Genomic DNA, 24,776 nt, shown 5'->3' with positions numbered 1-24,776 from the left:
CCCTACCAAGTGTGGATGGTGGTGGGGCACACAACAAAGCTATTGCTTTTTGCAGAACAAACTTTCCATTCAAAATAAGCTTCTAGCCCTTATGGCTGCAAAACTTTCAATGTGACCTGATGCCGTGGTTTTTATTTGAGTCCCTAAGCAACTCCAGTGCCAAAGCTGCTGCTCTGGGTTTTGCCCGGAAGCAGTGGTAGAATTAAATTAGTAAGACTATAGTCTGTTTTGCTGCTGTTCAAAATCCTCTGCATTTGTGAAACTGTCCATTCCTCCCAAACAAACTGGGTGAGGGAATAGAGTAGCAGAGACCTATTCTCTTCAACTTTACAGCAGCCAGGAGGCTATGCAGATGAAAGAGGACAGAGATGTTTCTCTCTTCCAGTTGGGGGACTAGGTATGGTATCATCTTAAAATCTAAGCTTTAGACACTTACTAGCATTGATCCAACAAATGGAGGACTCAGCATCCTTAATCCTAACTTCTGTGGATGGCACAGTGGCTGGCTTGTCCCCAAAGTGTTGCCTCTGAGCATTGCTGAATGGCTAACTCCTATATTCAGGGGTGTGGCATTCTTTCATGTGAATCTAAAGCTTCCTAATAAGAGAGTGTGATAGGGCCTTCTGTGGCCAGGCAGCCTACTGGCTAGATTGTTGATTAGGGGGCTATAGGGGAACCTGACCCCTCCTTCTCCATCAGGTCCAGGATCCTGTGTTGCTCAAACCCCTAAATAGGGGAGATGGATCTTTCTCCCAGCCGTGGGCGGGGGGTCAGGACCTGTTTTCCTGGGTTGCTCCCCTATGCAAGTCCTTTTAGTTTGGGGCATGGCCCCACTAGTCCCGTTTCCCCACAATTGGAGCTTATCTGCAGGCTCCCCTTCACAGGGGAAGACTTACTTTTTGCCTCCAGTGGCTACGTTGGCAGGCAGGTTGCCGGTCCATGCCTTCAGCCAGGCATACAGAGAGCTTCTGCCTCTTGGTCAGTCAGCCCTTGACTGAGCCAGGCTCCCTTCTTTTCTCCCCTCTCCAGGCCTGGCACTGGCTGCAGGTATAGTGGGGCAGGGCTAGCTGATCCCACAGATTTTCTTTAACCCCTGCTGTACCTGGCCGCAGTCCCTCTGCTCCTTCACAGAGGGTAACAAACTTTAGATGAACCACTATTATAATCAAACATGAAAAGTAGATACAGATGCTCTCTGTGCAGTTGCAATATACTTAGTGCTTCTGAGCCCAAGTAGGAGTCTTGTCTGGTGCATTCTGTCCTCCATCTCTAGAGATGCTTGATACTGGTGGCTTTCAGGATTGAACATTTCCACCATTGTGTGGAGCAGCAACAAGTCCTTTTGGAATTTAGAGAAATAACCTAAATTAAAACTTTTTTCCAGTGCTTAATCTAAAACTGAGTTGTGATGGCACATGTGACAGACTTCTGGGGACAAGACTGCAGTAAAAATGTCTCCTATTCCTATTCCAATTCCAATCTTCCTATTCCTATGATGTAGGTCATTTCTGCATCAATTTCAGAACTCTGAATGCAGAGTGTGGATTCATGGTTTGGTAAGTATCTCACAGTGGGAGACTAGGGTGTCTGCTTTCTGCTGAGCTGAGGCTTTGGGAAAGGGAAATGTCCCTGCCCTGGGAAACTCTCTTATGTTAGGCCTGACTATGTTAGGCGCTACTTCAGTAAATGACGTGTCTAAAACCTAAGTACAGTAAAATGCTATCCCTGATCAAGAACTAGTGAGTTGATGACAGGCTTCGCTAACATCATAATTACTTGTATACCATGTGGTATTGTTACAAATGTTTAATATACAATGTGTTGAGAGTGTTTCCCACAGGTCTGAAAGCCAGTCTGGAGAATGTTCCTCCTGCAGAGAATGTGGCAACTGTCTTGCAGCACAAGCCTGCCTTTTCAAAGGCTAATCTGCCGCAAGCTATTGTTTCACCAATGGTGAAATCCAGTAAGTTGGCACGATTCTGAAAAAATAACCTCCATCCACTTGAAGTAGAGAGGCATTGGTGCTAAAAGTGGCATAATGGCTTAGTCCAGGATGGTTCTGTGAGGTTGTTACAGCCTTCTTGGAACAACAGGACAGACATGTCTTAGTACACTTGCAGACTTGCTAGTTCATGGCTCTGATGTTGTTTCTGTCTCCCACACGCCCCCAGTACCATTTCATGGGCAACTTTCCGGAGATCTACAACGAGTCGCTGCCTTCATGGCATGGAGCCAGCGGAGTGGGGCATGGTCGGTAATGAGGGTGAAGTGCACGGCCAGAAGATAGTAACGGAGTGAGTCCATGGCTCATTTTACTGCCAGGGCTTCTTTCTCAATTACAGAATAGGTCTTCTCTCGTGAGAATAACTTCCTGCTAATATAGAGGATGGGGGTGTTTGTGTGCCCCCTAGGCCCACGTCTGTTTGTGTTTGTCTGTCTGGTCCACTGGATCCTTTCAGGACTCTTGTTCTTGAGGAGATTGGAAAGGGGGGCCACATTGGAGGAGAACCCTGGGATAAAGCGGCAGTAATATCCGGCTCGTCCTAGGAATCTATGTACATGCCCGCGTTAGGGCGCCCTGACCTGGCTGGTGCTACAGCCGGATGGTGGGGCAGACTTGGCGGCAGCGCTCTGCCCTTCTTATCGGGGTGTCCCGGCACCCCCCGTGGCACTGAGTCCACTCAATGCAGGGTGTCGCTCCCCCAGATATCATGTCTGAGGGGTCCAGGCTGTATGTCGGCCTTGATCCCAGACTTCTTCTCGAGTCTCGGGGTGCCCGGCCCCGATGCTGGGACCTGCATCGCTGGCCTGATCAGAGTCTCCATGGCTAAAAAGTCCTCCGTCAGAGCGATGGCCATGCTCAGCGTCGTCAGCCGGTGCTGGAGGATCCAGGCCCTCTCTCGGGTCGGGAGGATGTGCACAAACTGCTCCAGGACAGTCTGTTTGGTAACGTCATTCACGGTCTGTCGCTCGGGCTGCAGCCACCTCCAGCAGGCATCCTTCAACTCCTGGGCCACAACCTAGGGTCTGGCGCCCATTGGACAGACCTTTTTGTGGAATCGCCACCGGAAGGTTTCCAGAGTGATATCCAAGGAGTCTAAGATGGCTGCTTTCACTTGTCTATAATCCCTGGCCTCATCATTCGGGAGCCCCCAGGAGGCGGTTTGAGCTGCCCATGTCAGGTGCGGGGTGAGGAGGGTGGCCCATTGGTCGGGAGGCCTTCCAGCCACCGACGCAGCCCGCTCAAGTGTCACAAGAAAAGCCTCAGGGTCGTCTTTGGGTCTCATCTTGGCCAGTCGCACTGGCACGGTGGGGCCAGGTGCTCCCATGGTCTGGGACCTAATGGGACCAGGCAGCAAGGCTGCCAGGTGCTGGGGGCACTGCTGCTGCTGACAACATTGGGCCCACAGCTCACGAAGTAGCTGCTGTTGCTGGGCACCCAGCTGTTGCACCAGTTGCTCTTGGCCAGGAATTTGAGTTTGTCCATCTCCACTGTTGTTAAAGGAACCACTGGAGCCTGACTTGCTTAAGACTCCTTCTCACAGGGGCAGGGTCGCTACCCGTGTTCTCCGCCAAGTGTGGTGGACTCACAGTTGTCCCTCCCTCTCTGGGTCGGAGGGAGGCCACTCGGCTTCACTCCAGTGGCTGTCCAGTCTGCTCTGGCTGCCCTGCTGGTTGGAGGTCTCCCTGGCTGCGGCTGCTGCAGCTGTGCGGGGGGCCCTGCCGGCCTGCCCTCTGGAGGGAAGCGACTGACCCTGGGGTCTGTGCTGGCTGGCGCTGCTGCTGCTTCGGAGCCTTGTGCGGAGGAGGAGGAGGAGGACGGGACACTGTGCAAGGGGTTTATGTTGCTGGACTAAGAGACTTTCCATCTTTGCTCCTGTGGGGGTGGCAGCTACTGCTGCTGTGGGGAGCAGGGGGAGAGGTATGGATCCCTCCCCCAGCCCATCTGCTCCCCCCTACACCATCACCACTACCCATCACCCCCATTACCATCTGGACCTGCTCTTCGCCCCTCGACGTGGCTGTTTGCTCACGCTTCTCACCATCTGGGACAGATTGCAGCAGCAAGCAGAGGCTGCTTCCCAAGCGCACGTGGGTGCACGTGCCTCCTCTCCTTGGACTTGCCTCCCCCCAAGTTGCATTTGGCTCTCCCCCACCCTTTTTTGTCCCTGGCCCCCCTACAGCATTTGCCCCCTTTCCCTTGCTGTCTTCCCCTTGTTGTCCATTTTGTTTCCCACCCCCACTTCTGCCTTGGTCCCTTAGGAGTTTTTTGTTACTTTGCGCCCCCCTCCCCCTGCAGCTCTGGACTGTTAGTTTGCCTGCCCTGCCCCAGCCTTCAGAGCTTGTCCCTGTGCCTCTCCAGCTCCTCCCCCCCCCCCCCCCGCCTGTTTCCAGTTGGGTCTCCTTTTTCCCTAACCTCCCATTGCTCCCCTGCTCACTCAGTCCCCTTGTTTCATGCACCCAGGCCTCCTCCCTAAGTGCTTGTGTCCCTTTTCCATTGCACCCCCCCATTCACTGAACCCCCCACAATGATATTGTGGTCCCTCCCCTTCCTAGTGCACTGGAGGAGTTGGTATCCCCCCCTTCCCTGCCTCAATTGGCCTCCCTGCGCACCCACCCATTGGCCCTCTCCTCCCCTGCCCACAGCCTAGCGGGGAGGAGTGGAAGACCTTTTCCCTCCCCCCCACCTCCTGCCCCTTGCCAAAATGGTGGGGAAACCTATGGGTCGTGCCCCTTCTGCTGACTCTGTGGCCCCCCTCTGCTAATTCCCGTCTCTCCCTGGGGCTAACCTCTCGACCATCGCCAGCCTCTCTGCCTCTGATCAGGTGCTGCGGATGCCAGGGGACACGAGTCCAGACGCCACCACTGCCATGGCCACTACCTCCTCTGGGTTGGGGGGGAACCCCCTTGGCCGGTAAAAAGGGGCAGGGGAAGAGCCCCGCCCCGAAAGTGAAGCCTCCCCTGCTGTTCCCTCCACCAGCTCCAGGGGCACCCCCCCTTGGCCCCCAGAGCGTACACGCAGATGGCCACAGCCCCTCCACACGCCACTATAGCATCTTCCCCAACCGCCGCCTCCAGTCCATCCCTGGTGGCCAGGGTCCCCTCCCCACCCAGGAAGCACGGCGTCTGTTGCCTCCTGGTGCCCACCTCGCCCCATGTGGAGACCTACATGCAGGCATTGGCATGGGTGGTGGGGCCCATGGTCCTGGTGGCGGCCTCCAAGATGTACAGGAAGGTTGTCGTTTTCCTGGCATGGGAGGCCCCTGCCCAGGTGGCAGTGGAGAAGGGCCGGGGAGGATGTTTGTCCCATTTTGCCCCTTGAGGACCTGGGCATATGGGTGGTTTTCACTTCCATCCTGCCCTTCCTTCCCAACGCTGCCCTTCTGCTGCACCCTGGGAAAATCCCCTATCTGTCATCAGCCCTCTCCCACTGGGCTGCAAGGACCCTGCCCTCCATCACGTTCTGTCCTTCTGCTGGCAGGTCCAAATGCAACGGCCCCCGGCAGCGCGTGACGCAGAGGCAGTTGTGGCATCCTTTCTGGTGCCCCAACAGGGAGTCCATTACCGGGCGCACTACTCCTCGGGGGATGCCTGGTGTTACCTCTGCCGGGTGACGGGGCACATCCAGAGGGATTGGCCCCTGGCCCAGCATGGAGGGGTGCCTGGGACCCCCGAGATCTGGGAGGGCACTGGCCCTGCCATCGCCGGCAACCCTGGCTGTCTAGCTCCTATAGTCACCCCTCCTCCTTCTGCCATTGCTCCCGCTCGGGCCCCGGGGGTAGCCCCCCCCCCGGCGCGCCCAGACGAGCAGGTGGGCCCTGCCTCTGTCATATGCAGTCCAGCGGGGCCCGTGGAGGAGAGGGGCAGCAGGGCCATCCCTGGGCAAGGTCAGTAACCGATTGTTGCAGGGGCCAATACGGGCCGCCAGCACTCCTGCCCACAAGGATCCACCCCAGCCCTCACAATGAAATCCAGGGCTATAGGGTGGGCCTCCGCAGGTGCCAGGTGCTCTCCTGCCTTTGGGAGTGGGGTGGGAGGCTACTCTGTGATTTTCCTGCAGGAAACCTACATGGATCCAACCGCCGCCATCAGTTGGAATGGGGGGACGGGATGTATTTCAGTCATCTCAGCGCTCATTTGGTTAGGGTGGCCCCCCTGTTCTCCCCTGTCCTATGGCCTGAGGTGCTGGGGGTCGCCGAGGTCATGCTGGGTCGCCTGCTGCACTTCCAGGCCTGCGTGGAGGGGTTGACGTTGACTCTGGTCAATATCTAGACCCCGACATCAGGCGAGGAGTGGGTGTATTTCTATCAGCAGGCATCTGCCATCCTTGTGAGTGCCTGGGCTTGGGCGGGACCGCTCTGGAACCGAGAGCAGCCAGGTCACCACGGGCGTCCTCCCGGAGATCGTCCATCGTCACTCCCTGGTGGACATCTGGCTCGGCCACCACCAGGACGACAATTCCACCTTTACCTATGTCCAGATGGAAATCAATAGGTTGCGCTACTCCTGGTTGGACTGCATTTATCTATCACGCTCCCATCTTGCATGGGTCCACTCCTCCAGCATGCAGTCGGCCCCATTCTCGGACCACCATCTGGTGGCCGTGACGGCCTCTCTCATCTCAGAGAGCCCAGGGCCAGCCTGTTGGCATTTCACTTAGAGCCTGCTGGAGGACGTGACTTCGTGACATCCTTCCAGGAGTTCTGGATAGCCTGGCGAGGGCAGCGGCGTGCCTTTACCTCGGCCTGGTGGTGGTGGGATGTGGGGAAGATGCGCGCCTGGCTCTTCTGCCGTGACTATACCCAGGGCGCCAGCCAGCAGAGGGATGGGGTGATAGAGCAGTTGGAGTGGGATGTCTGGGAGGAGATTGCTTTCAGGAGCACTGGAGTTCTCTGATCAGTATCCCCCTCTGGTTCCCTAGTTTTGAACCTGTGATCTCCACTCCCTGCCCTGTTATTTCTCAGTTGTGCCCCGTCTTTAGTTGAGTCCTGGGTCCAGTGGTTCTTCCCACATGGCAGGGGGAGGGACCCTTAGTGTCCTGGATTAGGTGGGCAATGATGACATAGCAGTATCAACTCTTCATGAATGGTCCCATATTGATATAACTGGAGACTGACATCTGCTTAATCCACCACATGCAGCAGCTGTGTGAACTTGTGCATGATATCCTGTCAGTGTGCTTATTTCCTAACCCAGAGGCCCCATCTGTAGGGGTAAGAAGGTGGTTCAGTTTCATACCTGGTGGCTGAGATAACCCCGTTGTGCGCTGGTGACTTCCAGGATGTGTGGGTATCTGGAATTGGACTGAAGGTGGAAGAGCCCCTTTGCTGATGGTAATACTCAAAAGTTGCTACTGAGTGAGGCTGAGTTCAGACTTGCAACCTAGATGTGCCAGGGGCTTTGTACCATAGTACAAATCACAGGAGTGATTTTAGGTTTCCAACTTGCAGTGTAACAATTAGCTGCTGTTAGTCTCCTCTGAAGCATATCCGTATGTAGTGCTGTCTGGATTTCAGTGACTCTTTCCAGGAAATATTGAAATACATTATGTGGGACTGACTGTCCTTCCCAAAGACCACATGGGAGACTTGACACTACTCTTTCCTGCAGTAGGGTATCCAGAAGACAGTCAGCCCAACACAAGATTGGCAGATGAAATTCAATGTTGATAAATGCAAAGTAATGCACATTGGAAAACATCATCCCAACTGTTAAGGAAAAGTTAGCATATGTGACTCCATTTTAGTTTGGGGCCCACCATTGTCTAAAAGCAAGCACATCATGTACCAGGAGGAGGGTTCCCTAGATACTGCATTCCTGTGAAAATCCTCCTCCTTGTCTCCAGCCTGCCTTGACTCCCGGTATCTGTTCTTTGTCCGTCTCTAACTCCCTATCTCCTGGCCTTTGATGTGAGGCCTCCTATCCTGATAATAAAAATTACTGATGCATTGCTTTAGGACCATACTGTGTAATTAACATACTAGTTTAGCACGAGCAAGCAGGGATAGGTGGTAGATAAGAAAAGGGTTTGTTTATTGGCTAAGGTTTCCGATGCATGAGGGCAACATGCTTTGCTAAGAGGTATATAACCTTTGTATAATCTGTATTCGGGGTCCCTTCCTGGTTAGCAGGGGGGCACCAAGCTCGAGCGTAATAAACTTGGTGTTTTTTGGGAACTCTGCAGTTGTGGACTTTGTTTATGTGCCTCAGCCTAGATTCGAACTGTGCGTGTCCTACCAGGTGTAATTCGCAGCATTTGTGTGCGTGTCCTACCAGGTGTAATTTGTAACACAACTATAAAATGATGGGCTCTAAATTAGCTGTTACCCCTCAAGAAAGATCTTGGAGTCATTGTGGATTGTTCTTTGGAAACATCTACTCAATGTGCAGGGGCAGTCAAAAAAAAGAACAGAATGTTGGGAATCATTCGGAAAGGGACAGATAATCAGACAGAAAAGGTCATGTTGCCTCTGTAGAAATCCACGGTTCGCCCACAGCTTGAATACTGCGCGCAGATGTGGTTGTCCCATCTCAAAACAGATAGACTGGCATTGGAAAAGGGCAACTAAAATGATGAGGGGAACAGCTGGAACAGCTGCCATATGAGGAGAGATTAATAGGACTGGGACTTTTCAGCTTAGAAAAAGAGATGACTAAGGGGGGTATGAGAGAGGTCTATAAATGTGGAGAAAGTAAATAAGGAAGTGTTGTTTACTCCTCATAACACAAGAACTGGGATCACCAAATGAAATTAATAGGCGGTGTGATACAGTCAGGGCGGACGGCTGCAAGAAGGTAGTGGAAGGCAGATATGTTAGCCCTAGAATGTTAAAGGCCCTTTCTCCTACAAACTGAGAAGGGGTTACCTCAGATTAATTGAATCCAAGTAAGGGCTGCCTGAGACCTTTTAAAACCCCTCCTCCAGTGAGGAAAAGAGAGGAGAGAGAGACAGACACCAGCTATTACCAGGCTTGTAGCAGCAGGGAATTAGCTTCTCCAGGAGGAGAGGTCGTGTTCCTTCCCATAAGGGAAGCAGACAAGCCCAAGTGCCAGCTAGGAGAAGGACTGACACCCCAGGACAAACAACAGGATGACACTCTGTCCCAGCGAGGAGGCAGGGAAAGGTATCACCCTTTGTTGGGTCTATGGGACTATTTCCTTTTCTTGAGTGGGGAAGTAGCGCCCCTTAGGCTTACCCTCAGGCATGCCCTGAAGACACAACCAAGGGAGCACTGAAGGGGGAAGGCAAACCCTGCCTGATTAGGACTGACTACCCCAGGCCCACCATTACCAGAGGGGAAAAATGCTAAGGCTGGCGAGAGAATAAGAGGTGCCTTGCCCCAGCAGCAGATTCAGAAACAAACAAACGGAAGTATTTCTTCACACAAAGCACAGTTAACCTAACTTGCCAGAGGACGTTGTGAAGGCCGAGACTATAAGAAGGTTAAAAAAAAAGAAATAGATAACTTCATTGAGGATAGGTCCATCCTGGCTAATAGCCATTGATGGACAGGGATACAAAACCTGTAGTCCAAACTGTGGGGCAGTGCAGAAGTAGCTCTGAGTCCCAGTTGCTGCTCAGGGGTTGTCTGCACGGGGTAACTGACTCCCTGTTTCAGAGTAGCAGCCGTGTTAGTCTGTATTCGCAAAAAGAAAAGGAGGACTTGTGGCACCTTAGAGACTAACCAATTTATTTGAGCATAAGCTTTCGTGAGCTACAGCTCACTTCATCGGATGCGTTCAGTGGAAAATGCAGTGAGGATGTTTTATACACACAGACCATGAAAAAATGGGTGAAACAAGGGGATGTCTGAGGAACAGTGGAGGGTGGGGGGGTAAGAAAAAACAAGGGGAAATAGGTTACTTTGCATAATGACTTAGGCTTGAATAGAGACTGGGAATGGTTAAGTCATTATGCAAGGTAACCTATTTCCCCTTGTTTTTTCCTCCCCCCCTCCCCCACTGTTCCTCAGACGTCCTTGGCAGTTTCCACGGTATGCATCCGATGAAGTGAGCTGTAGCTCACGAAAGCTCATGCTCAAATAAATTGGTTAGTCTCTAAGGTGCCACAAGTACTCCTTTTCTATTTCCCCTTGTTTTTTCTTACCCCCCCCCCTCCACTGTTCCTCAGACATTCTTGTTAAACCCTGGATTTGTGCTGGAAATGGCCCACCTTGATTATCATACACACTGTAAGGAGAGTGATCACTTTAGATAAGCTATTACCAGCAGGAGTGTGGGGTGGGGGGAGAGAAAACCTTTTGAAGTGATAAACACCCATTTTTTCACGGTCTGTGTGTATAAAACATCCTCACTGCATTTTCCACTGAACGCATCTGATGAAGTGAGCTGTAGCTCACGAAAGCTTATGCTCAAATAAATTGGTTAGTCTCTAAGGTGCCACAAGTACTCCTTTTCTTTTTGACTCCCTGTGTGGATGCTCTTATTTCTGGAATAAGGGCTTTATTCCATATTACTGTAATCCAAGTGGATTGGGTTAACCCAGGATAAGAGCACTCACACAGGGAATTAGTGAGGAATACTACTCTGCTTTAAATTCACACCCTACCTTAATCTGCATTAATTTCACTGTAGACAAGGCCTTAGTCTCCAGACCCTCCCCTTCCCCATAACTTCAGGACTGAGGCTTTTAACCATTTCAAGTTCTTTAGTATTTAAGTGTTGGGGATGAGCTGTCTACAACCATCATCTGCCTTCTTGCAGATGTAACTCTACCTGAGTCTGAGTCAGACCTGTGCACCATGTAGCAGACAGCATGACCATCACCAAACAGACAGAGGCAGACGTATCCACCAAAAAAGATTTTTCCACATTTTTAACAGCATATTTCTGGAACCATATCAAATGGCATGTCTAAAGTGTATTAGGCCACAAATCTACCTGGAAACACAGCTTAACTATCTTGTGAAATATAAAGGGCTAAGGATGGCTTTGCAGGCCTGATAGAATGCACATAACTCCATAGAGAACACAGGATTTGGATGAGCATAAACTGTTCCTCCTCAGTATCAGTTTCATGGGGTTTTCTCCTTTTTAGGACAACCTGCGAAGAGAACTGCTGGTCAGGTAACAAAGCCAGTTGACTTCCATTTCTGCTCAGATGAGAGGATTAAACAGCACACAGAAAGCCAACCTGGGAATGAATACAAGAAACTGGATTTCGTAGCAGCACTGAGAAAGTACCCCGCAACTCCGGTGAGAGGATGAGGAAGCAAAGGTGCTACCTGATTGTTCTAGATCTATTGGTGGCTGTCTCTTCCTGTTCCACTGTTTGCTAATGTGGGATTTGCTGATAGTAATTCACTGGGTGTGAATGAAAGAGGTCATGTGGGATGTGACAGACTAGTAGAAGTGCTGTGGACTTACTGAGCTACACAATGCTGGCTGTCGGCATCTCTGCAGAGTTTCCAAACTGGCCGATCCCAAGTTTTTAGTATGTCCAATCAGCTCACAAGTGGTGGAAGTGGAATCTGGAATCCCATCTACTATTCCAACAGGTTGAGTTCCCATGAGGCTTTGAAACAAGAGTAGTATGCCTTTCCTTGTACACCTACTCCTCAGATCTCCAAGGTAGGAACTAAGTATTCTTCCCTTATAGATGATTCCTTATCAGCAAGGCAGTCACAAGTCCTCATCCTAGTAACATACCAAGGATTCGATTTCCAAGCTGGAGTCTGCTTATTTAGCTACCTCTGAGTATCCATGCAGTAGGGTCTATCCCCAGCAGGGCTGAGTATGCACAGCTGTTCAAATTAGTGGGAGCTGTGGGTGCTCTTGACTCTGCATGGATTCTCTTCTTGCTGTCAAGGTAGTTTTGGGAGGAGAGAACTTCAGGGAGTTCATTAATACAAGTTGAAGATATGTCTACAGTATCTTCTACATAGTTACCTGTTGAGGTGGCAGTTGAGCGGTTAGGTGTAAACGGTGTTCTTGCTACCAGATGGGACTGGGTGAATACAGTAATGAAGGTAGTGATGTCTGCCCAACAACTGGGGAAATTGTTCCATGTAACAGAACACAGCCTCTGTGACTCCCCGGAATCGTATGTCATTAAAAAGGAGATACTGGCCATGGCTGCTGGGGTTGTGCCAGTAGTAACTGGAATCCCACTGGATTTCAATACTTTAGCTTTTAAGACTGCATTGTTAGATGGTTTGAATTCAAGAATGAAGGTAATTTTAGGACCCATAGATCCAGCTAGGGGATACCCAGAGTTAAAACATGAAATTTTTCGAGAAGCTGTAGTTTTTCAAGACATGCAGGGACAAGCGGGAAAAGGAAATAAGGACAGGAATATGGAGCCTGTACAGGCGGTAACTTTTGCCAACAACTGGGCCCCCAGATCTCCAAGGGGAGCTGGGAGGAAAGGGGCCCGCTGCACTGTGACGTGTTAGAGGAAGGGGACAGGGAGGTGCAATGGACAGCAGAGGAGCAAGAGGAAGAAATGGATCTGGACGTGGGTATCAGATGCAGACTAGAGGATGTCTGGCTCAAGCTGGGAAAGGTACATTGAACTTCCCTGCTCCCATACTCCAAGCCGGCTATGCTCCCTGCAGCCGGTTCGCTTCCAAACCACACCCAGGGACCAACTGTACATGCTCGTGCTCCACACATTGCATGTCCTCACCCTCTTATCCCACCACGACTCCAAGTGGCGGGACTATTTACCACCTGTGGAGGGTGAGGAGCCCCGGTGGGCCAGCCTCTATTCCACCTTGGTCCCACGGCCCACCAGAGACATCGGTTGGCAACTCCTTCATGGAGCCGTAAGCACGGGTGTGTATCTGGTGTGGTTCACCCCCATTCCCGAGGCCTGCCCCTTCTGCAGAGTGAGGGAGAGCCTGGCACATGCCTACCTCGAATGCACCATGTGGCAGCCCCTATTCCGGCTCCTCCAGAACCTCTTGTTGAGGTTCTGGCTGCATTTTTCCCCCCACACCTGTTCATTTTCGCACACCCTATCCATGGCCCCACGAAGTCGTGAGACCTCCTCATCAACCTCCTCCTGGCTCTGGCCAAAGTTACCATCTATAACACCAGGAGGAGGATGTTGGACGAGGGGGTGCTCTGCAACTGTGGGGCCTATTTCTGTTCCTCCCTAGTCTCACGTCTCCGGGCAGAGTTTTACTGGGCAGCGTCCGCTGGCTCCCTCAACAGCTTTGAGGAGCAGTGGGCGCTGTCCAGGGTTCTCTGCTCGGTGTCTCCATCTGGTACCCTTGTTTTTAACCTGTGACCATCACTCCCGACCCTGTTTTCTCATTAGTTGTCCCACGCAATCAGTTGGAATCCAGGTCCAGAGGTCCCTCCTTGCGCTCACCCACCTCCCAGGATATCCAATAAGGTCTCACTATATGCACCCCACCCGCGCTTCAAGCCATTTGGAGGAGCGCGGGTCCACTGCTCTGTCTCGATGTTTACCTTTCTGCCACTCATTCTTCTCCGCCAGAGAACTGGCAGGGTTTGGAGGCCAGGATGGGTGAGTGGCGAGGGAGATGGACAGGACTGCTCCAGTGTCTCTCCCTGTGCGGGAGGGCACTGGTGCTGAACCAGCTAGTTCTGTCCCTGCTCTGGCACTGGCTCAACACCCTGAGCCCGGTCCCAGGGATCCTGGCCAGGCTCCACAGGACAGCTCTGGAGTTTTTCTGGCCAGGACTGCACTGGGTGTCTGCAGGGGTCCTGAGTCTTCCCCTGGAGAAGGGAGGACAGGACCTGGTCTGCCTTCGTAGCCAGGTCCATGTCTTCCGCCTCCAGGCCCTGCAGAGACTCCTTTGTGGTGCAGGTACTCCAGCGTGAAGCATGTTGGAGCATGCCTTCCTCCGCCACCTGCTCCTCCTGCCTCTCTGCAGTCTGCTCTGGATGGGAACCACTTGTGCATCTTTATGTAATATCAGGCTGTTAAGAAAGAGATCCTGTCCTAATAACACCCACTATCACCAGATAAAGAAACAGATCTTAAGATGGTTAAAGAAAACTTAGTTTGATGGCATCTGTCTGGCAAGAAATCTCTGATCAATAGTTTCTTTATTGTTTTGTCTTTATGGTCCCCACTTTTCTATTTCAGAGTAACAGCCGTGTTAGTCTGTATTCGCACAAAGAAAAGGAGTACTTGTGGCACCTTAGAGACTAACCAATTTATTTGAGCATGAGCTTTCGTGAGCTACAGCTCACTTCATCGGATGCAATGAAGTGAGCTGTAGCTCACGAAAGCTCATGCTCAAATAAATTGGTTAGTCTCTAAGGTACCACTAAGTACTCCTTCACTTTTCTATTGTTTGTCCGGTCTCTGCTTGGTTCTTTGTTTCTGTCAGTGACATAATTGATTTCGCTAGGTGTAAATTAAGGTGGTGGGGTATGAATGGTTAGAGAATTTTGTTACAATGTGTTAGGATTGGTTAGATAGATTTCAGTACAATGATTGGTTAAAGTCTAGCGAAGCAGGATTCAAGTTTCACTGTATAAACTGGGGTCCAAGAAGGAGACCAGCAGGAAGAAAGAACAGAAGAAGAAGACGACACAGCCTAAGATCAAAGCTGCTAAGAATTCTCTGCACGATTGTGACCTGAAGCAACCAGATGAGACTGACCTTGCGGGGCCAGCAGGGAAAGGCCACCAGCCTGATCAGGACCGGTGAGCAGAGCACTGTATGTTTAGCATGTGTATTCTGCTTGGTAATGGTCAATAAACAGAGGACAAGGATATTACAGTGGGAGGCTCTTTCACTGGTAAAAGGTCCTGCAAACCCGCCAAGTGTTAGGCCTTTGCCCTAGGAACTGGGTAAAGGTGGTGGGAATTGGGTGTGTGACTTTTGCTGAGGCCCTCAGCTGCCTGCATATAGGTGATAGCCGATGCCCTTTGTAACCTGAGACCCAGGAGGAGGATGCGACCAAGTGACACTTTACCTGGGAAGCAAGACAAAGACCGGAGGAGGAGCAAGGGATGTGGGGGAGGCCAGACAGCGGGATCCAGGGCCATCTGCTGTGTGGGACTGGAAGAGGGGGAGCCCAGGGCATCCAGCCCCGGAATCCCCCAAGATGGACTTTGCTGAAAGTCACTGATTTCTGTGTTAACAATATCTGTTCTACTCGGTGTTCCTGTCGACTAATAAACCTTGTTTTACAACACTGGCTGAGAGTCATGGCTGACTGCGGAGTTGGGATGCAGGGCCCTATGGCCTCCCCAGAGGTCCTGTCCAGGTATGCCCCCCATGGGGAAGTGTACGGTGTGAACAGGGATGCTGAATGCTCCAAGGTCAGACTAGGAAGGCCGTAGCCAAGGTGGCTTTTTGCCCTGGCCAGCATGGCCTGAGGGGAGTCACGCCACCCCAGAGTCCTGGCTGGCTTCATACAGAACAGTTCCAGCGCAACGGACCTGTGGCTCCGTGACAACTGGTGGGAGCAGTGGGATAAACTGTACCCCGCGGACAAAGCATCCTGCAGTGAGTGACGGAGGAGCAGGAGAACAAAGGGGGATTAGCAAGAGCCAAGTGTGCTGAAGGCTCAGAGAGGTGTGGTTACAGGAGGCAGAGGAGCCTACGGCTTAACCCTGAGAGTGGACCCCTGAGAAGGGCTGTCGCACTGAAGGGGTTCCTCCCAGGGATCGTGGGGAGCTGAGAGAGCACAGGCCTGTGAGTCTGTGACCACGTGGGAAGAGCATGGAGATGGCGTATCACCATCTCCTTAAGGAGGACATTGTAGAGCTGTGCAGAGAGAGGGCTGCACATTGGAAAGCTCACTAAGGCACAGCTGATTGCTTAGTTGGAAGAGGAGGATCGCTGTAAGGAGCTAGTTCCTGACCCAGCTGGGGCCATGACAGAGGCTGGGAGCAGCCAGGCAGCCTTAGGGGCTGCACCAGCCCGACCCAACTGAAGCCATGGGAGGGGCTGAGAGCAGCCAGGTGATCCTTGGACCCACCTCCCAGGCCAGCAGGGGATGTTCATGGCCAAGTTCCCCATCTGTGGAGCTGAAACTGAAAGAACGGGAGGCCAGTGAGAGACAGGGAAAGCATGGGGAAGAGTAGAGACTCATGAACTGGCGATGGCAGAGTGAAAGGCAGAAGGATCCCTACCACGGTGAGTGGGGATGGTCCCAGGGTGGCCAAGCATGCAGGGAATTCCAATATAAAGTTGCTGCCCCAGTTTAAGGAAAGGGAGGATATAGATGCCTTCCTTACTGCCTTTGAGAAGGCCTGCAATGTGCACCCGATTGATCCGGAAAACAGGCTCTGACATCTCACCCCTTTACTGGGTCCCAAGGCCACAGAGATGTTCAGCCAGATAGATGGGGTGGAAGTAGGGGACTGTGGGCTGTTCAAGCAAACCCTGCTGCTTGTCTTCCTTCTTGTTTTTAATACTGGTATGGACTCAGCATGAGTGCTGGAAATAAAAGGTCTTTTACAGGTGTTGCCTGTGTGCACTCGGGCCTTGGGTGGTGGGGGGCCGTCCAAGCCGCAAGGTGGGTGCACTGGGCTATCAGCTGGGCCTTGGCTGTATTGTTGTCCGCTGGACCCAGGTCTCCCTGTGTGAGAGCCTCGCTGCTGCTGTCCATCCAACAGCTCAATCTCCCCCTCCACTGCCAGCTTCTCCTGCGCTGGCAGACACGCCCCACACCCAACTCCACTCAGGAGCAGGGCCCCGGCACTGCTGGGAGGGGAGGCCACCGCTCTTTGTCTCCAGGGGCCAAAGTAGGGGTGCCAAATGTCTAATCACACACACACAAACACCCCTGCCCCACCCCTTCCCTGAGGCCACACCCCTGCCCCACTCACTCCCTCCCTCCTCCCTTGCTCTCTCCCACCTTCAGTCACTTTCACTGGGCTGGGGCAGGTGGTTGGGGTGCACGAGGGGGAGCAAGCTCTGAGAGGTGCTGGGGCAGGGGCCCAGGACGGAGTGCGGTCTCTGGGAGAGAGAGTTTCAGTGCAAGAGGGGGCTCAGGATTGGGGCAGCAGGAAAGAGTTTGGGGTGCAGGTTCCAGGAGGAGGCTCAGGGCTGGGAGTTGGGGTGCAGGCTCTGGGAAGGAGTTAGGGTGCAGGAGGAGGCTCAGGGTTGGGGCAGCGGGTTGGGGTGCAGGAAAGTTTGGGGTGTAGGGTCTAGGAGGAGACTGGGGGTTGGGGTAAAGGCTCTGGGGTGCAAAAGGGGGTGCAGGCTCCAGGAGGGAGTTTGGGTGCAGGAGGGGACTCAGGGCTGGGGCACAGGGTTGGGGTGCAGGAGGTGGTTTGGGGTGGGGCAGGGGTGTGGGAGAAGGTGCAGGCTCTGGGAGGGAATTTGAGTGCAGGAGGGGGCTCAAGGCTGGGGCAGGGAGTTGGGGTGCAGGCTCTGGGAGGGAGTCTGGGTGCAGGAAAGGGTGCGGGGTCCAGGAGGGGGTGCGGGGTCCGGGCTATGGCAGAGTCACAGACTATGCGATGGAGCTCAGGGCTGAGGCAGGGGTGCAAGAGGAGTACAGGGTGCAGGTTCTGGAAGGGAATTTGGGTGTTGGACGTGCCTCAGGGCTAGGGCAGAGGGGTGGGGTGCAGGCTCTGGGAGGGGCCTCAGGGCTGGAATAGGGGTACGCGCTCTGGTAGAGCATTTGGGTGCAGGAGGGGGCTCAGGGCAGGGGTGTAGGAGTGGGTGCGGTCTCTGAGGGAGTTTGGGTGCTGGAGGGGCTCAGGGCTGGGGTGCAGGAGGAGGTTTGGGGTGGGGCAGGGGTGTGGGAGAAGGTGCAGGCTCTGGGAGGGAATTTGAGTGCAGGAGGGGCTCAAGGCTGGGGCAGGGAGTTGGGGGGCAGGCTCTGGGAGGGAGTCTGGGTGCAGGAAGGGGTGTGGGGTCCAGGAGGGGGTGCGGGGTCCAGGAGGGGCTCAGGGCTGGGGCAGACAGTTGGGTGCAGGAGGGGTTGCAGGGTCCAGGCTCTGGGAGGGGCTTCAGCACTGGGGAAGGGCTATGGAAGGAGGTGCAGGCTCTGGGAGGGAGTCGGGGGGCAGGAAGGGGTGTGGTCTGTGGGAGGGGGCTCGGGGCCAAGGCGGGGGGTGCGGTCTCTGGGAGGGAGTCTGGCGGCAGGAGGGGGGCGGGGAGTCTGGGAGGGAGCCTGGGGGCGCGGGGGGGGGGGCTGAAGCGGGCTCTCTGCCTGCCGTAGGTCCGGGCAGCCCCGAGGAGCACAGCTGCGCATGCGCCGATGGCCGCTCCCGTACACGGCCATTCGCGGCCGCCATTTCTGTGTACGGCGGACACGTGACTCGCAGCGACAGTGGCGGGCCGGAGGCCGCTGCCACAGGATGGGGCAATAGGCCCTCTTGGTGCTTGGAGCAAACCGCGCAGGCGCGATAGGTACCCACCGCAGGCTTCCGAGCGGGGGCGCCATCTTCTCGGGGAGAGTCTGAGCTGCACATGCGCAAACCCAGCTGTCAGATGCCATCTTGTCACTCGGCTTTATTCAAGCTGCGCGCGCGCACTGAGCAGGCTTGGGCGGTGCTCGGGAAGGTTTGAGCCGTGTCGCGCTCCGTGTTGTACGGCAGCTCCTCTGGGCCAGTCCAGCCCCTTTCCCTAAGCGGAACAATGGTCTCTGCCCGGCCGCCTGAGGGAACAGGACAGTGCCGCCGTGCAGAGCGCGCCCACGGGCATCCCCGCATTGGCTGGCTGGCTGGCAGCGTCCCCCACCCCAAATGGAATGGAACAGTCCGGCCCTCTCCCTCCAGGGGCAACAGAGCCGCCCCGACCCCTCTCCCATGGGACGGGACGGTCTCGTCTGGGTCCCAGGCCGCTGATTGGCGGAACGGGATTACGTGACGTAAGAAACACAAAGCACCTTCCGTACAGGAAAATGGCCGCGCCTACTTGTAACGTAGGGGCCGAACAAGAAGACGGCGGCGGTGACGGGAGCGCGTCTTGTCCCGTTCGCTCATTGGCTCTGCGTATCCGACGCCCTTGTCGCGGATTCAGACTCAGAGGCAGCCCCTTGCTCTGATTGGGCCGCTGCTCCGTAACCTGTCGCCGTACGCGATCATGGCGGCGCCCGCTGGTGACAAAGGGCCACTTCCGGTCCTGCGCAGTCCGGGGAGGAGGGGAAATCGGTTTTTCCGGTGCTGGTCTTCGGAGGAGGAACCAGGAGGCGGGTGAGCGCGCGAGGGCAGGGCCTGGGGTGTCTGTGGGGGGGGCCCTTGGGGTAGGGGAGGATCTGTGGGGCGGGGACAGGGCCTGGGGGGTGGAGGATCGGGGGGGCGGGATGTGGAGGATCTGTGGGGTGGGGGTGTGGAGGATGTGAGGGTAAGGAGGATCTGTGGGGTGCGGGGTTGGGGAGGATCTGTGGGGCTCTGGGCGGAGGGGGGACAGGGCCTGAGGATATGGGGTGGGTAAGGGATCTGTATAGCTATAGGGTGGGGTAAGGTCTGGGTCTGGGGTGGAGTGATATGGGATTGGTAGCAGGGTGGGGAGGATATAGGGTGGCTCCCAGGGACCGCGTGAGGTTTGGATATGGGATGGCTACAGAATGGGGCCTGTGTACCAGGGTGGAGTGAGGGGCAAGTACAGGATGGGGATGGGGCAGATGCTGGATTCCAGGGTGCATGAGGGGCCATAGAGGGAAAGCACTAGGTATGTGGTAGAGGGATATAGGGCAGGCTCTGGTTACTGGCTGGGGCATATAGAGAAGTAGGATTGGCATTGGGGGTGGGTACTGGGCCTGGCATGGAGATAGGGCTATAGAGTGGATCCTGGGGGTGGGTCCAGCACTCACCATTCTATCTCCCCATGCAGGCACTGCCCCCTGGGACTGAGAGACCCCCTGCACTGTGGGGGTTACTCCCCGTGGCTCCCCCCCGGGATGTGCTGTGCCCTCAGGCCCCCCCTACAGCTCTGATCCCCGACCCAGGCAGTGACCTACCCCCATGGCCGCCACAGTGGAGAGCAGCATCATTGTCTTGGATGATGAGGAGGAGGGGCTGCCACCACCTATGCCCAGGGAGCCCCCAGGGCCCGTCTCTGCCTCCCCACAGCCCAATGGGACCCCCACCAAGAAACCAGGTCCCCTGGCCCAGCATGGTGGCAGCTTCAAGGCTGAGAACGAACAGCTCTTTGGAGAGGTGAGTGCCCCAGGCAGAGTCCCCATCGCCCATGTATGGCCTTCCCTGGCCATGTACCCCTGTTCTCTCCCACCCCACATATACCCCTCCCACACCCATGGAGTTCTGTGTCCCTTCCCGATATCCCCCACCCTGCATCCTGTTCCCTGAGCCAGCCAGTCCCTGCTCTGGGGCTGGATCTGAGCTGGCACCCCCTAGAGGGGAAAGGCCCAGTGTCCCATTCCCCACCCTGTAAGCCAGCTCTGGGACCAGATTGGAGCCAGTGCCCCCTAGAGGGGAAAGGCCCTGTGTGCCACTCCCTGCACCTCTGAGCCAGCCAGTCTCTGCTCTGGGGCTGGATCAGAGCTGGTACCCACCATGTCTCATTCCTCAGCCAGCTGGCCTGTGAGGCTTGGGGCTTGCTCTGCCCTGGTTAAATCTGCTGGGCTGATCCTGCCCTGTGGGTCTGAGCTCGGCGCACTTCCCCCATTGTGAAAGGGGCTTGGGAGGGAGGCCTGTGTGGCGCGAAGCATGAACAGCCCACGGCTTGTGGGCCCTGGGAGGGGTGGGAGTGAGCAGATCTCCAGGGCTGACCCAGCTGAGGGGAGGAGACTCTGGTTTTGGTTCTTTATCAAACCGTAGGGACTGAAGATGAAAATGCCCGGGGAGGCGTTCCTGTGAACAGGGGCCCTGTCCCCCCCAAGCCCTCTCCCCTGAGCCTGGTCCACTGACCAAAACACCCTGTGACTCCATCAGTGCCTTGCTGCTCTGGGCTCTGTGCCCCTCGGTCCCCTGACCCTGCTGGCCATGTGACCACCTCTGTGTCCTGTGAGCATGTGTGCCTCTCTCCCCGCACCCCAGCCCTAGCTCTGTGTCCACCTGGTCTGGACACCCATTCTCCCTTCCGCTGAGTCCTGAAGTGCTGGCACCCATCTGACCCTTCCCCCCATGTCTCTCTTTTCAGTTCCTGGAGTGCTGTAGCCGGCTGACGGAGGAGCACCCCGAGGTGATCCCATTCCTGGCCAGCCGGCACCAGAAGGCCAGCACCGAGTTCCTGGCCTCAGCCGAGTTTCGCAACGTGCTGGGGCGCTGCCTGACGCGTGTGCAGAGTAAGCGCAGCAAAGTCTATGTCTACATCAACGAGCTGTGCACTGTGCTCAAGGCCCACACGCAGCGCCGCAAGCTGGCGCTCAGCTCAGCCCCAGCCCCCGCCACCCCCCACCAGCTAGAGCCAGCGGCGCCCCAGGGGGAGGGGATGTCGGGACAGCGTGGCACCGGCTCCAAGCGGCAAATCCGCTACCTGGAGAACCTGCTGCGTGTCTACATGGGGGAGATCCGGCGGCTGCAGGAGCGGGAGCTGGACCTGGCTGAGCTGGACAGCGAGGACTCCACCTACCTGCAGGAGAGCCGGCTCAAGCGCAAGATGATGCACATCTTTGAGCGGCTTTGCCAGCTCAAGCAGTGCAGCAGCCTGACGGGCCGGGTGATTGAGCAGCGCATCCCCTACCGGGGCACCCGCTACCCGGAGGTCAACCGGCGCATCGAGCGCTTCGTCAACCGGCCCGACGTCTTCCCCGACTACACGGACATCCTCAAGGTGATCCAGAAGGCCAGCGCCCGCCACAGCCTGGGCCTGGCCAAGCGCCAGATGCAGAGCATGGCGCTGGATGCCTTTCGCGAGGTGGGCAACCGCCTGCAGGAGCGGCGCCACCTCGACCTGGTCTACAACTTCGGTAGCCACCTCACAGACCAGTACCGGCCTGGTGAGAGCACTGGGGGATGGGGGGCCGTAGCGACCAGTACCAGGCTGGTACGTGCGGGGGTGGGGGCGTAATGACCACTACTGGTCTGGTGAGAACGCGGTGGGGAGGGGGAAGAGACGTGTACTGACCAGTACCGGCCTGGTGACAGTGTGTGCGGGGGGACGTACCGACCAGTACCGGAACGGGGGGACATACCGACCAGTGCAGGCGGAACATACCAACTGTTGTCAGCCTGGTGAGAGCATTCGGGAGGGTGCGGGGGGCAGCATTGGTTGGGGAAGGCCAGATGAGGCGCTGCCCAGTCGTCGTAGAGAGAAGGGCAGGTGGGGTTATTCCGGGTTGGGGGCGGGAGGGGGAGTGTTTCCACTCAGGGCCCCTCTGACACCCCCCCTATGTGCAGACACTGACCCCGCCCGGAGGGACTCTGCACTGGCCCGGCGGCTGCGGGAGAACCGCGAGGTGGCCCTGACGCGGCTGGACAGTGTTGTCTCGCGCTATGCCCAGCTGCAGGACGAGAGCGAGGAGGAGGAGCGTGTCCGCAAGAGAGCTGCCCAAGCCCGTGGCAGCGCTGCCCCCCGGCAGGAGGGGCTGCTGCCCCCACCCTGTCCCATGGCGCCAGACCCAGGGGAGGGGCAGTCCCACACGCAGGTGAGGTGGGGTGCATACGGCAGTGTGCGCCCTGTGGGGGGACAGAGCTCTCAAGCTGTGCCATGCACTTTGCCCAGCCCCCTGCATGGGGAAGGGAGTACTTCGGCTCCTCTGTGAGGGTGGGGCGGGGTGGGGTGGGGGGGAACGGGGACGATGATGAAGGGAGTTTGTAGACAGCCCTGTGGGGATGCAGCTGGCATAACACCCGATTCTCCACCCTCCCCAGGGCAGCCCCAGCGCAAGCACCGCAAGCCAAGGTGCACCTGCGGTCAGTGAGGAGGACGAGGACGACTCGGAGGAGGAAGAGCCCTCATCAGACACAGACATTGAGGAGGAGCTGCAGCAGAGCCAAGAAGTGGGGGAGGAGGAAGAAGAGGATGCAGCCATGCAAGGTACATACCGCACAGAGCCAGGACTCCTGGATTCTATCCCAGCTCTGGGAGGGGAGTGGGGTCCAGTGGGTAGAGCAGGGGGGGCTGGGAGCCAGAACGCCTAGGTTCTGTCCCCTGCTCTGGGAGGGGAATTGGGTCTAGTGGGATGTAATGGTTGGAGCAGAGGGGCTAGGAGCCAGGACTCTTGGGTTCTATTCTGTGGTGACTCTCCCAGATGCGGAAGCAGCAGGTGAGGACACGGCAGGGGACCAGGAGGACCAGTGCATGGAGTTGGGCCTGGAGCCGCTGCCATGCTTGTCAGGCGGGGAGGATCTGGAGGACGAGGATGAAGAGGAGGATGAAGAGGAGGATGAAGAGGAAGAGCCCCTGCCCCTTGCAGAGGGCGAAGGGCCTCCGTCACCCAAGGAGGGGCCACCATTCAGCCCGGTGCAGGAGCTGTTTGTGCTGGAGATTGAGGCGCTACCCCTGGAACTCAGCGAGACACCACCCCCCTCCCCCCAAATCCCAGGGGGCTCCGAGGCCACCCCCAAGGCCACCCCCTCGTCCCCAGAGCCCTCTGAGGCCACCCCACTGGGCCCCGCCTCCCCCGAGACAGTCTCTTCCCGGACTGAGCAGGAGGTCTCCCCGAAGGAGCCTGCTAGTTTTGCGGTGAAGCAGGAGGGAGGCGGCATGGGGGACTCCGGGCTCCGGACTCAGCCCCCTGCCAAGAGAAGGCAGCTGTCTGCCCCCAGGAGCCCCCTTGCCCGGCCCTTGGAGAACGGGGGCAGCATCATCAGCTCCACCAGCTTCAACGGCAGCACTGGGCCCCCGGCCTGCAAGAGGGGACGCCAGGAGCTGCCCTGTGGCAACAGGTGGGGGCAAGGGGAGACACGCCTGGCCAGGCAGTGTGTGAGGTGGGGGGAGCTCTGTGTGTCAGGTGAGGAGACAACAGGGGAGAAGGAAGTGGGCCTTGCACATCAAGGAGGGGATGCTGGGCTGGAGCTGACGCTGTGGTTCCCTCTCTTGTCCTGCTCCTGACTGGGAACCACGGCAATGGGTGAGGGTCTTTGCATGGGGGGCCTTGGTGGAACAGTCACTGTCAGGGTGTGGTGGCCACTCCAGCCCATCCGTGTCCAGCCATCCCCAGTGGGTGAAGGGGGCTGGGAGCAGAGCCTGTTCCAAGGGGCCCATGGGTTCAGGAACCATCTTCCCTCTTGGCCTGCCATGGGGAGGGTGGGCCCTGGTATGGGGGTGCATTGCGGGAGAAGGGGAACCCTGCCCCTGGTGTGATGGGCTGACTCCAGGTGCCACCCCATGCCGTCCCCTCCCCCATGACCCCCATCTCTCCCGCCCTTGCCAGCAGCTGCCTCGAGGTTCACAGCATCGGCTCAGAGGATGAGGACTTGGAGCTGCCGCTAGATGGCCTGCTGCCCTGCAGCCCTTTGCCTGACTCCACCCGTGCCGACTCGCCCTTCCATAGCTTGGTCAGCAGCTCCCAGGGCAGCCCGCAGCTGTGCCAGCGACTCCTGCCCAAGATCTGCAAGGTGAGGGGCTGGCCGAGGTGGGGGGGTGAGTGGGGATGCCAGTTTGGATGAGAGGTGGCCTGACCATGTGTCCCTGCCCTGCTCTCTCCCCAGACCAGCGTGGCGACTCAGTGTGACCCGGAGGAGATCATCGTTCTGTCGGACTCGGATTAGACCCTCTGTCTGCCCAGGGGGGCTGGAGACTCTGGGGAGCAGGGAGGGCAACAGGGTTTGTTTGTGGCTGATTCTGGGGTGGGGTTAAGGGGGTGGAGCAGAGCCCCCCCATCTCTTGGGCTGCCCCTCCCTCTTTGTACAAAAGAAACGTTTAAAAAACAAAAAAAACCCGAAAAATAAAATCTTTTTTCTTACTCAGCAGCTGCTGGCTCTGGGCTGTGACTGAGCTGGGGGGGCGGTAAAGGGATATG

The 24,776-nt window shown here is 56.2% G+C and overlaps 1 protein-coding gene and 2 long non-coding RNA genes across 7 annotated transcripts in view; 2 read left to right on the top strand and 1 right to left on the bottom strand.

The window, feature by feature from the left end:
* LOC144929413 (uncharacterized) overlaps positions 1 to 14,155 on the top strand; it is a 31,754-nt gene extending 17,599 nt beyond the window's left edge. For both annotated transcript variants that reach the window (XR_013634609.1, XR_013634608.1), the window contains exon 5: positions 11,060 to 14,155. This is a non-coding gene — a long non-coding RNA (uncharacterized LOC144929413). The remainder of the gene's footprint in view (positions 1 to 11,059) is intronic.
* Positions 1 to 19,026, bottom strand: part of LOC144929411 (uncharacterized) — a 31,372-nt gene extending 12,346 nt beyond the window's left edge. For all 3 annotated transcript variants that reach the window (XR_013634606.1, XR_013634604.1, XR_013634605.1), the window contains exon 1: positions 18,325 to 19,026. This is a non-coding gene — a long non-coding RNA (uncharacterized LOC144929411). The remainder of the gene's footprint in view (positions 1 to 18,324) is intronic.
* Positions 18,828 to 24,726, top strand: DAXX (death domain associated protein). 2 transcript variants are annotated; one of them, XM_078848777.1, is made up of 8 exons: positions 18,828 to 19,101; positions 19,742 to 20,067; positions 21,011 to 21,809; positions 22,210 to 22,457; positions 22,684 to 22,849; positions 23,064 to 23,700; positions 24,192 to 24,372; positions 24,466 to 24,726. In XM_078848777.1, exons 2-8 carry the CDS (start codon positions 19,873 to 19,875, stop codon positions 24,523 to 24,525), a joined length of 2,286 nt encoding a protein of 761 aa, XP_078704903.1. In that variant the 5' UTR covers positions 18,828 to 19,101; positions 19,742 to 19,872; the 3' UTR covers positions 24,526 to 24,726. The 2 variants fall into 2 exon arrangements, with proteins under 2 accessions (XP_078704903.1, XP_078704902.1); XM_078848776.1 differs by having other exon boundaries at positions 24,189 to 24,372.
* The last annotated feature ends 50 nt before the right edge of the window (positions 24,727 to 24,776 follow it).

Source organism: Lepidochelys kempii, chromosome 14 (genome assembly GCF_965140285.1).
Source record: "Lepidochelys kempii isolate rLepKem1 chromosome 14, rLepKem1.hap1, whole genome shotgun sequence".
NCBI lineage: Eukaryota > Metazoa > Chordata > Testudines > Cheloniidae > Lepidochelys > Lepidochelys kempii.
Note: the sequence above shows the minus strand (reverse complement) of the source record. Positions and strands in the feature narration are given on the sequence as shown.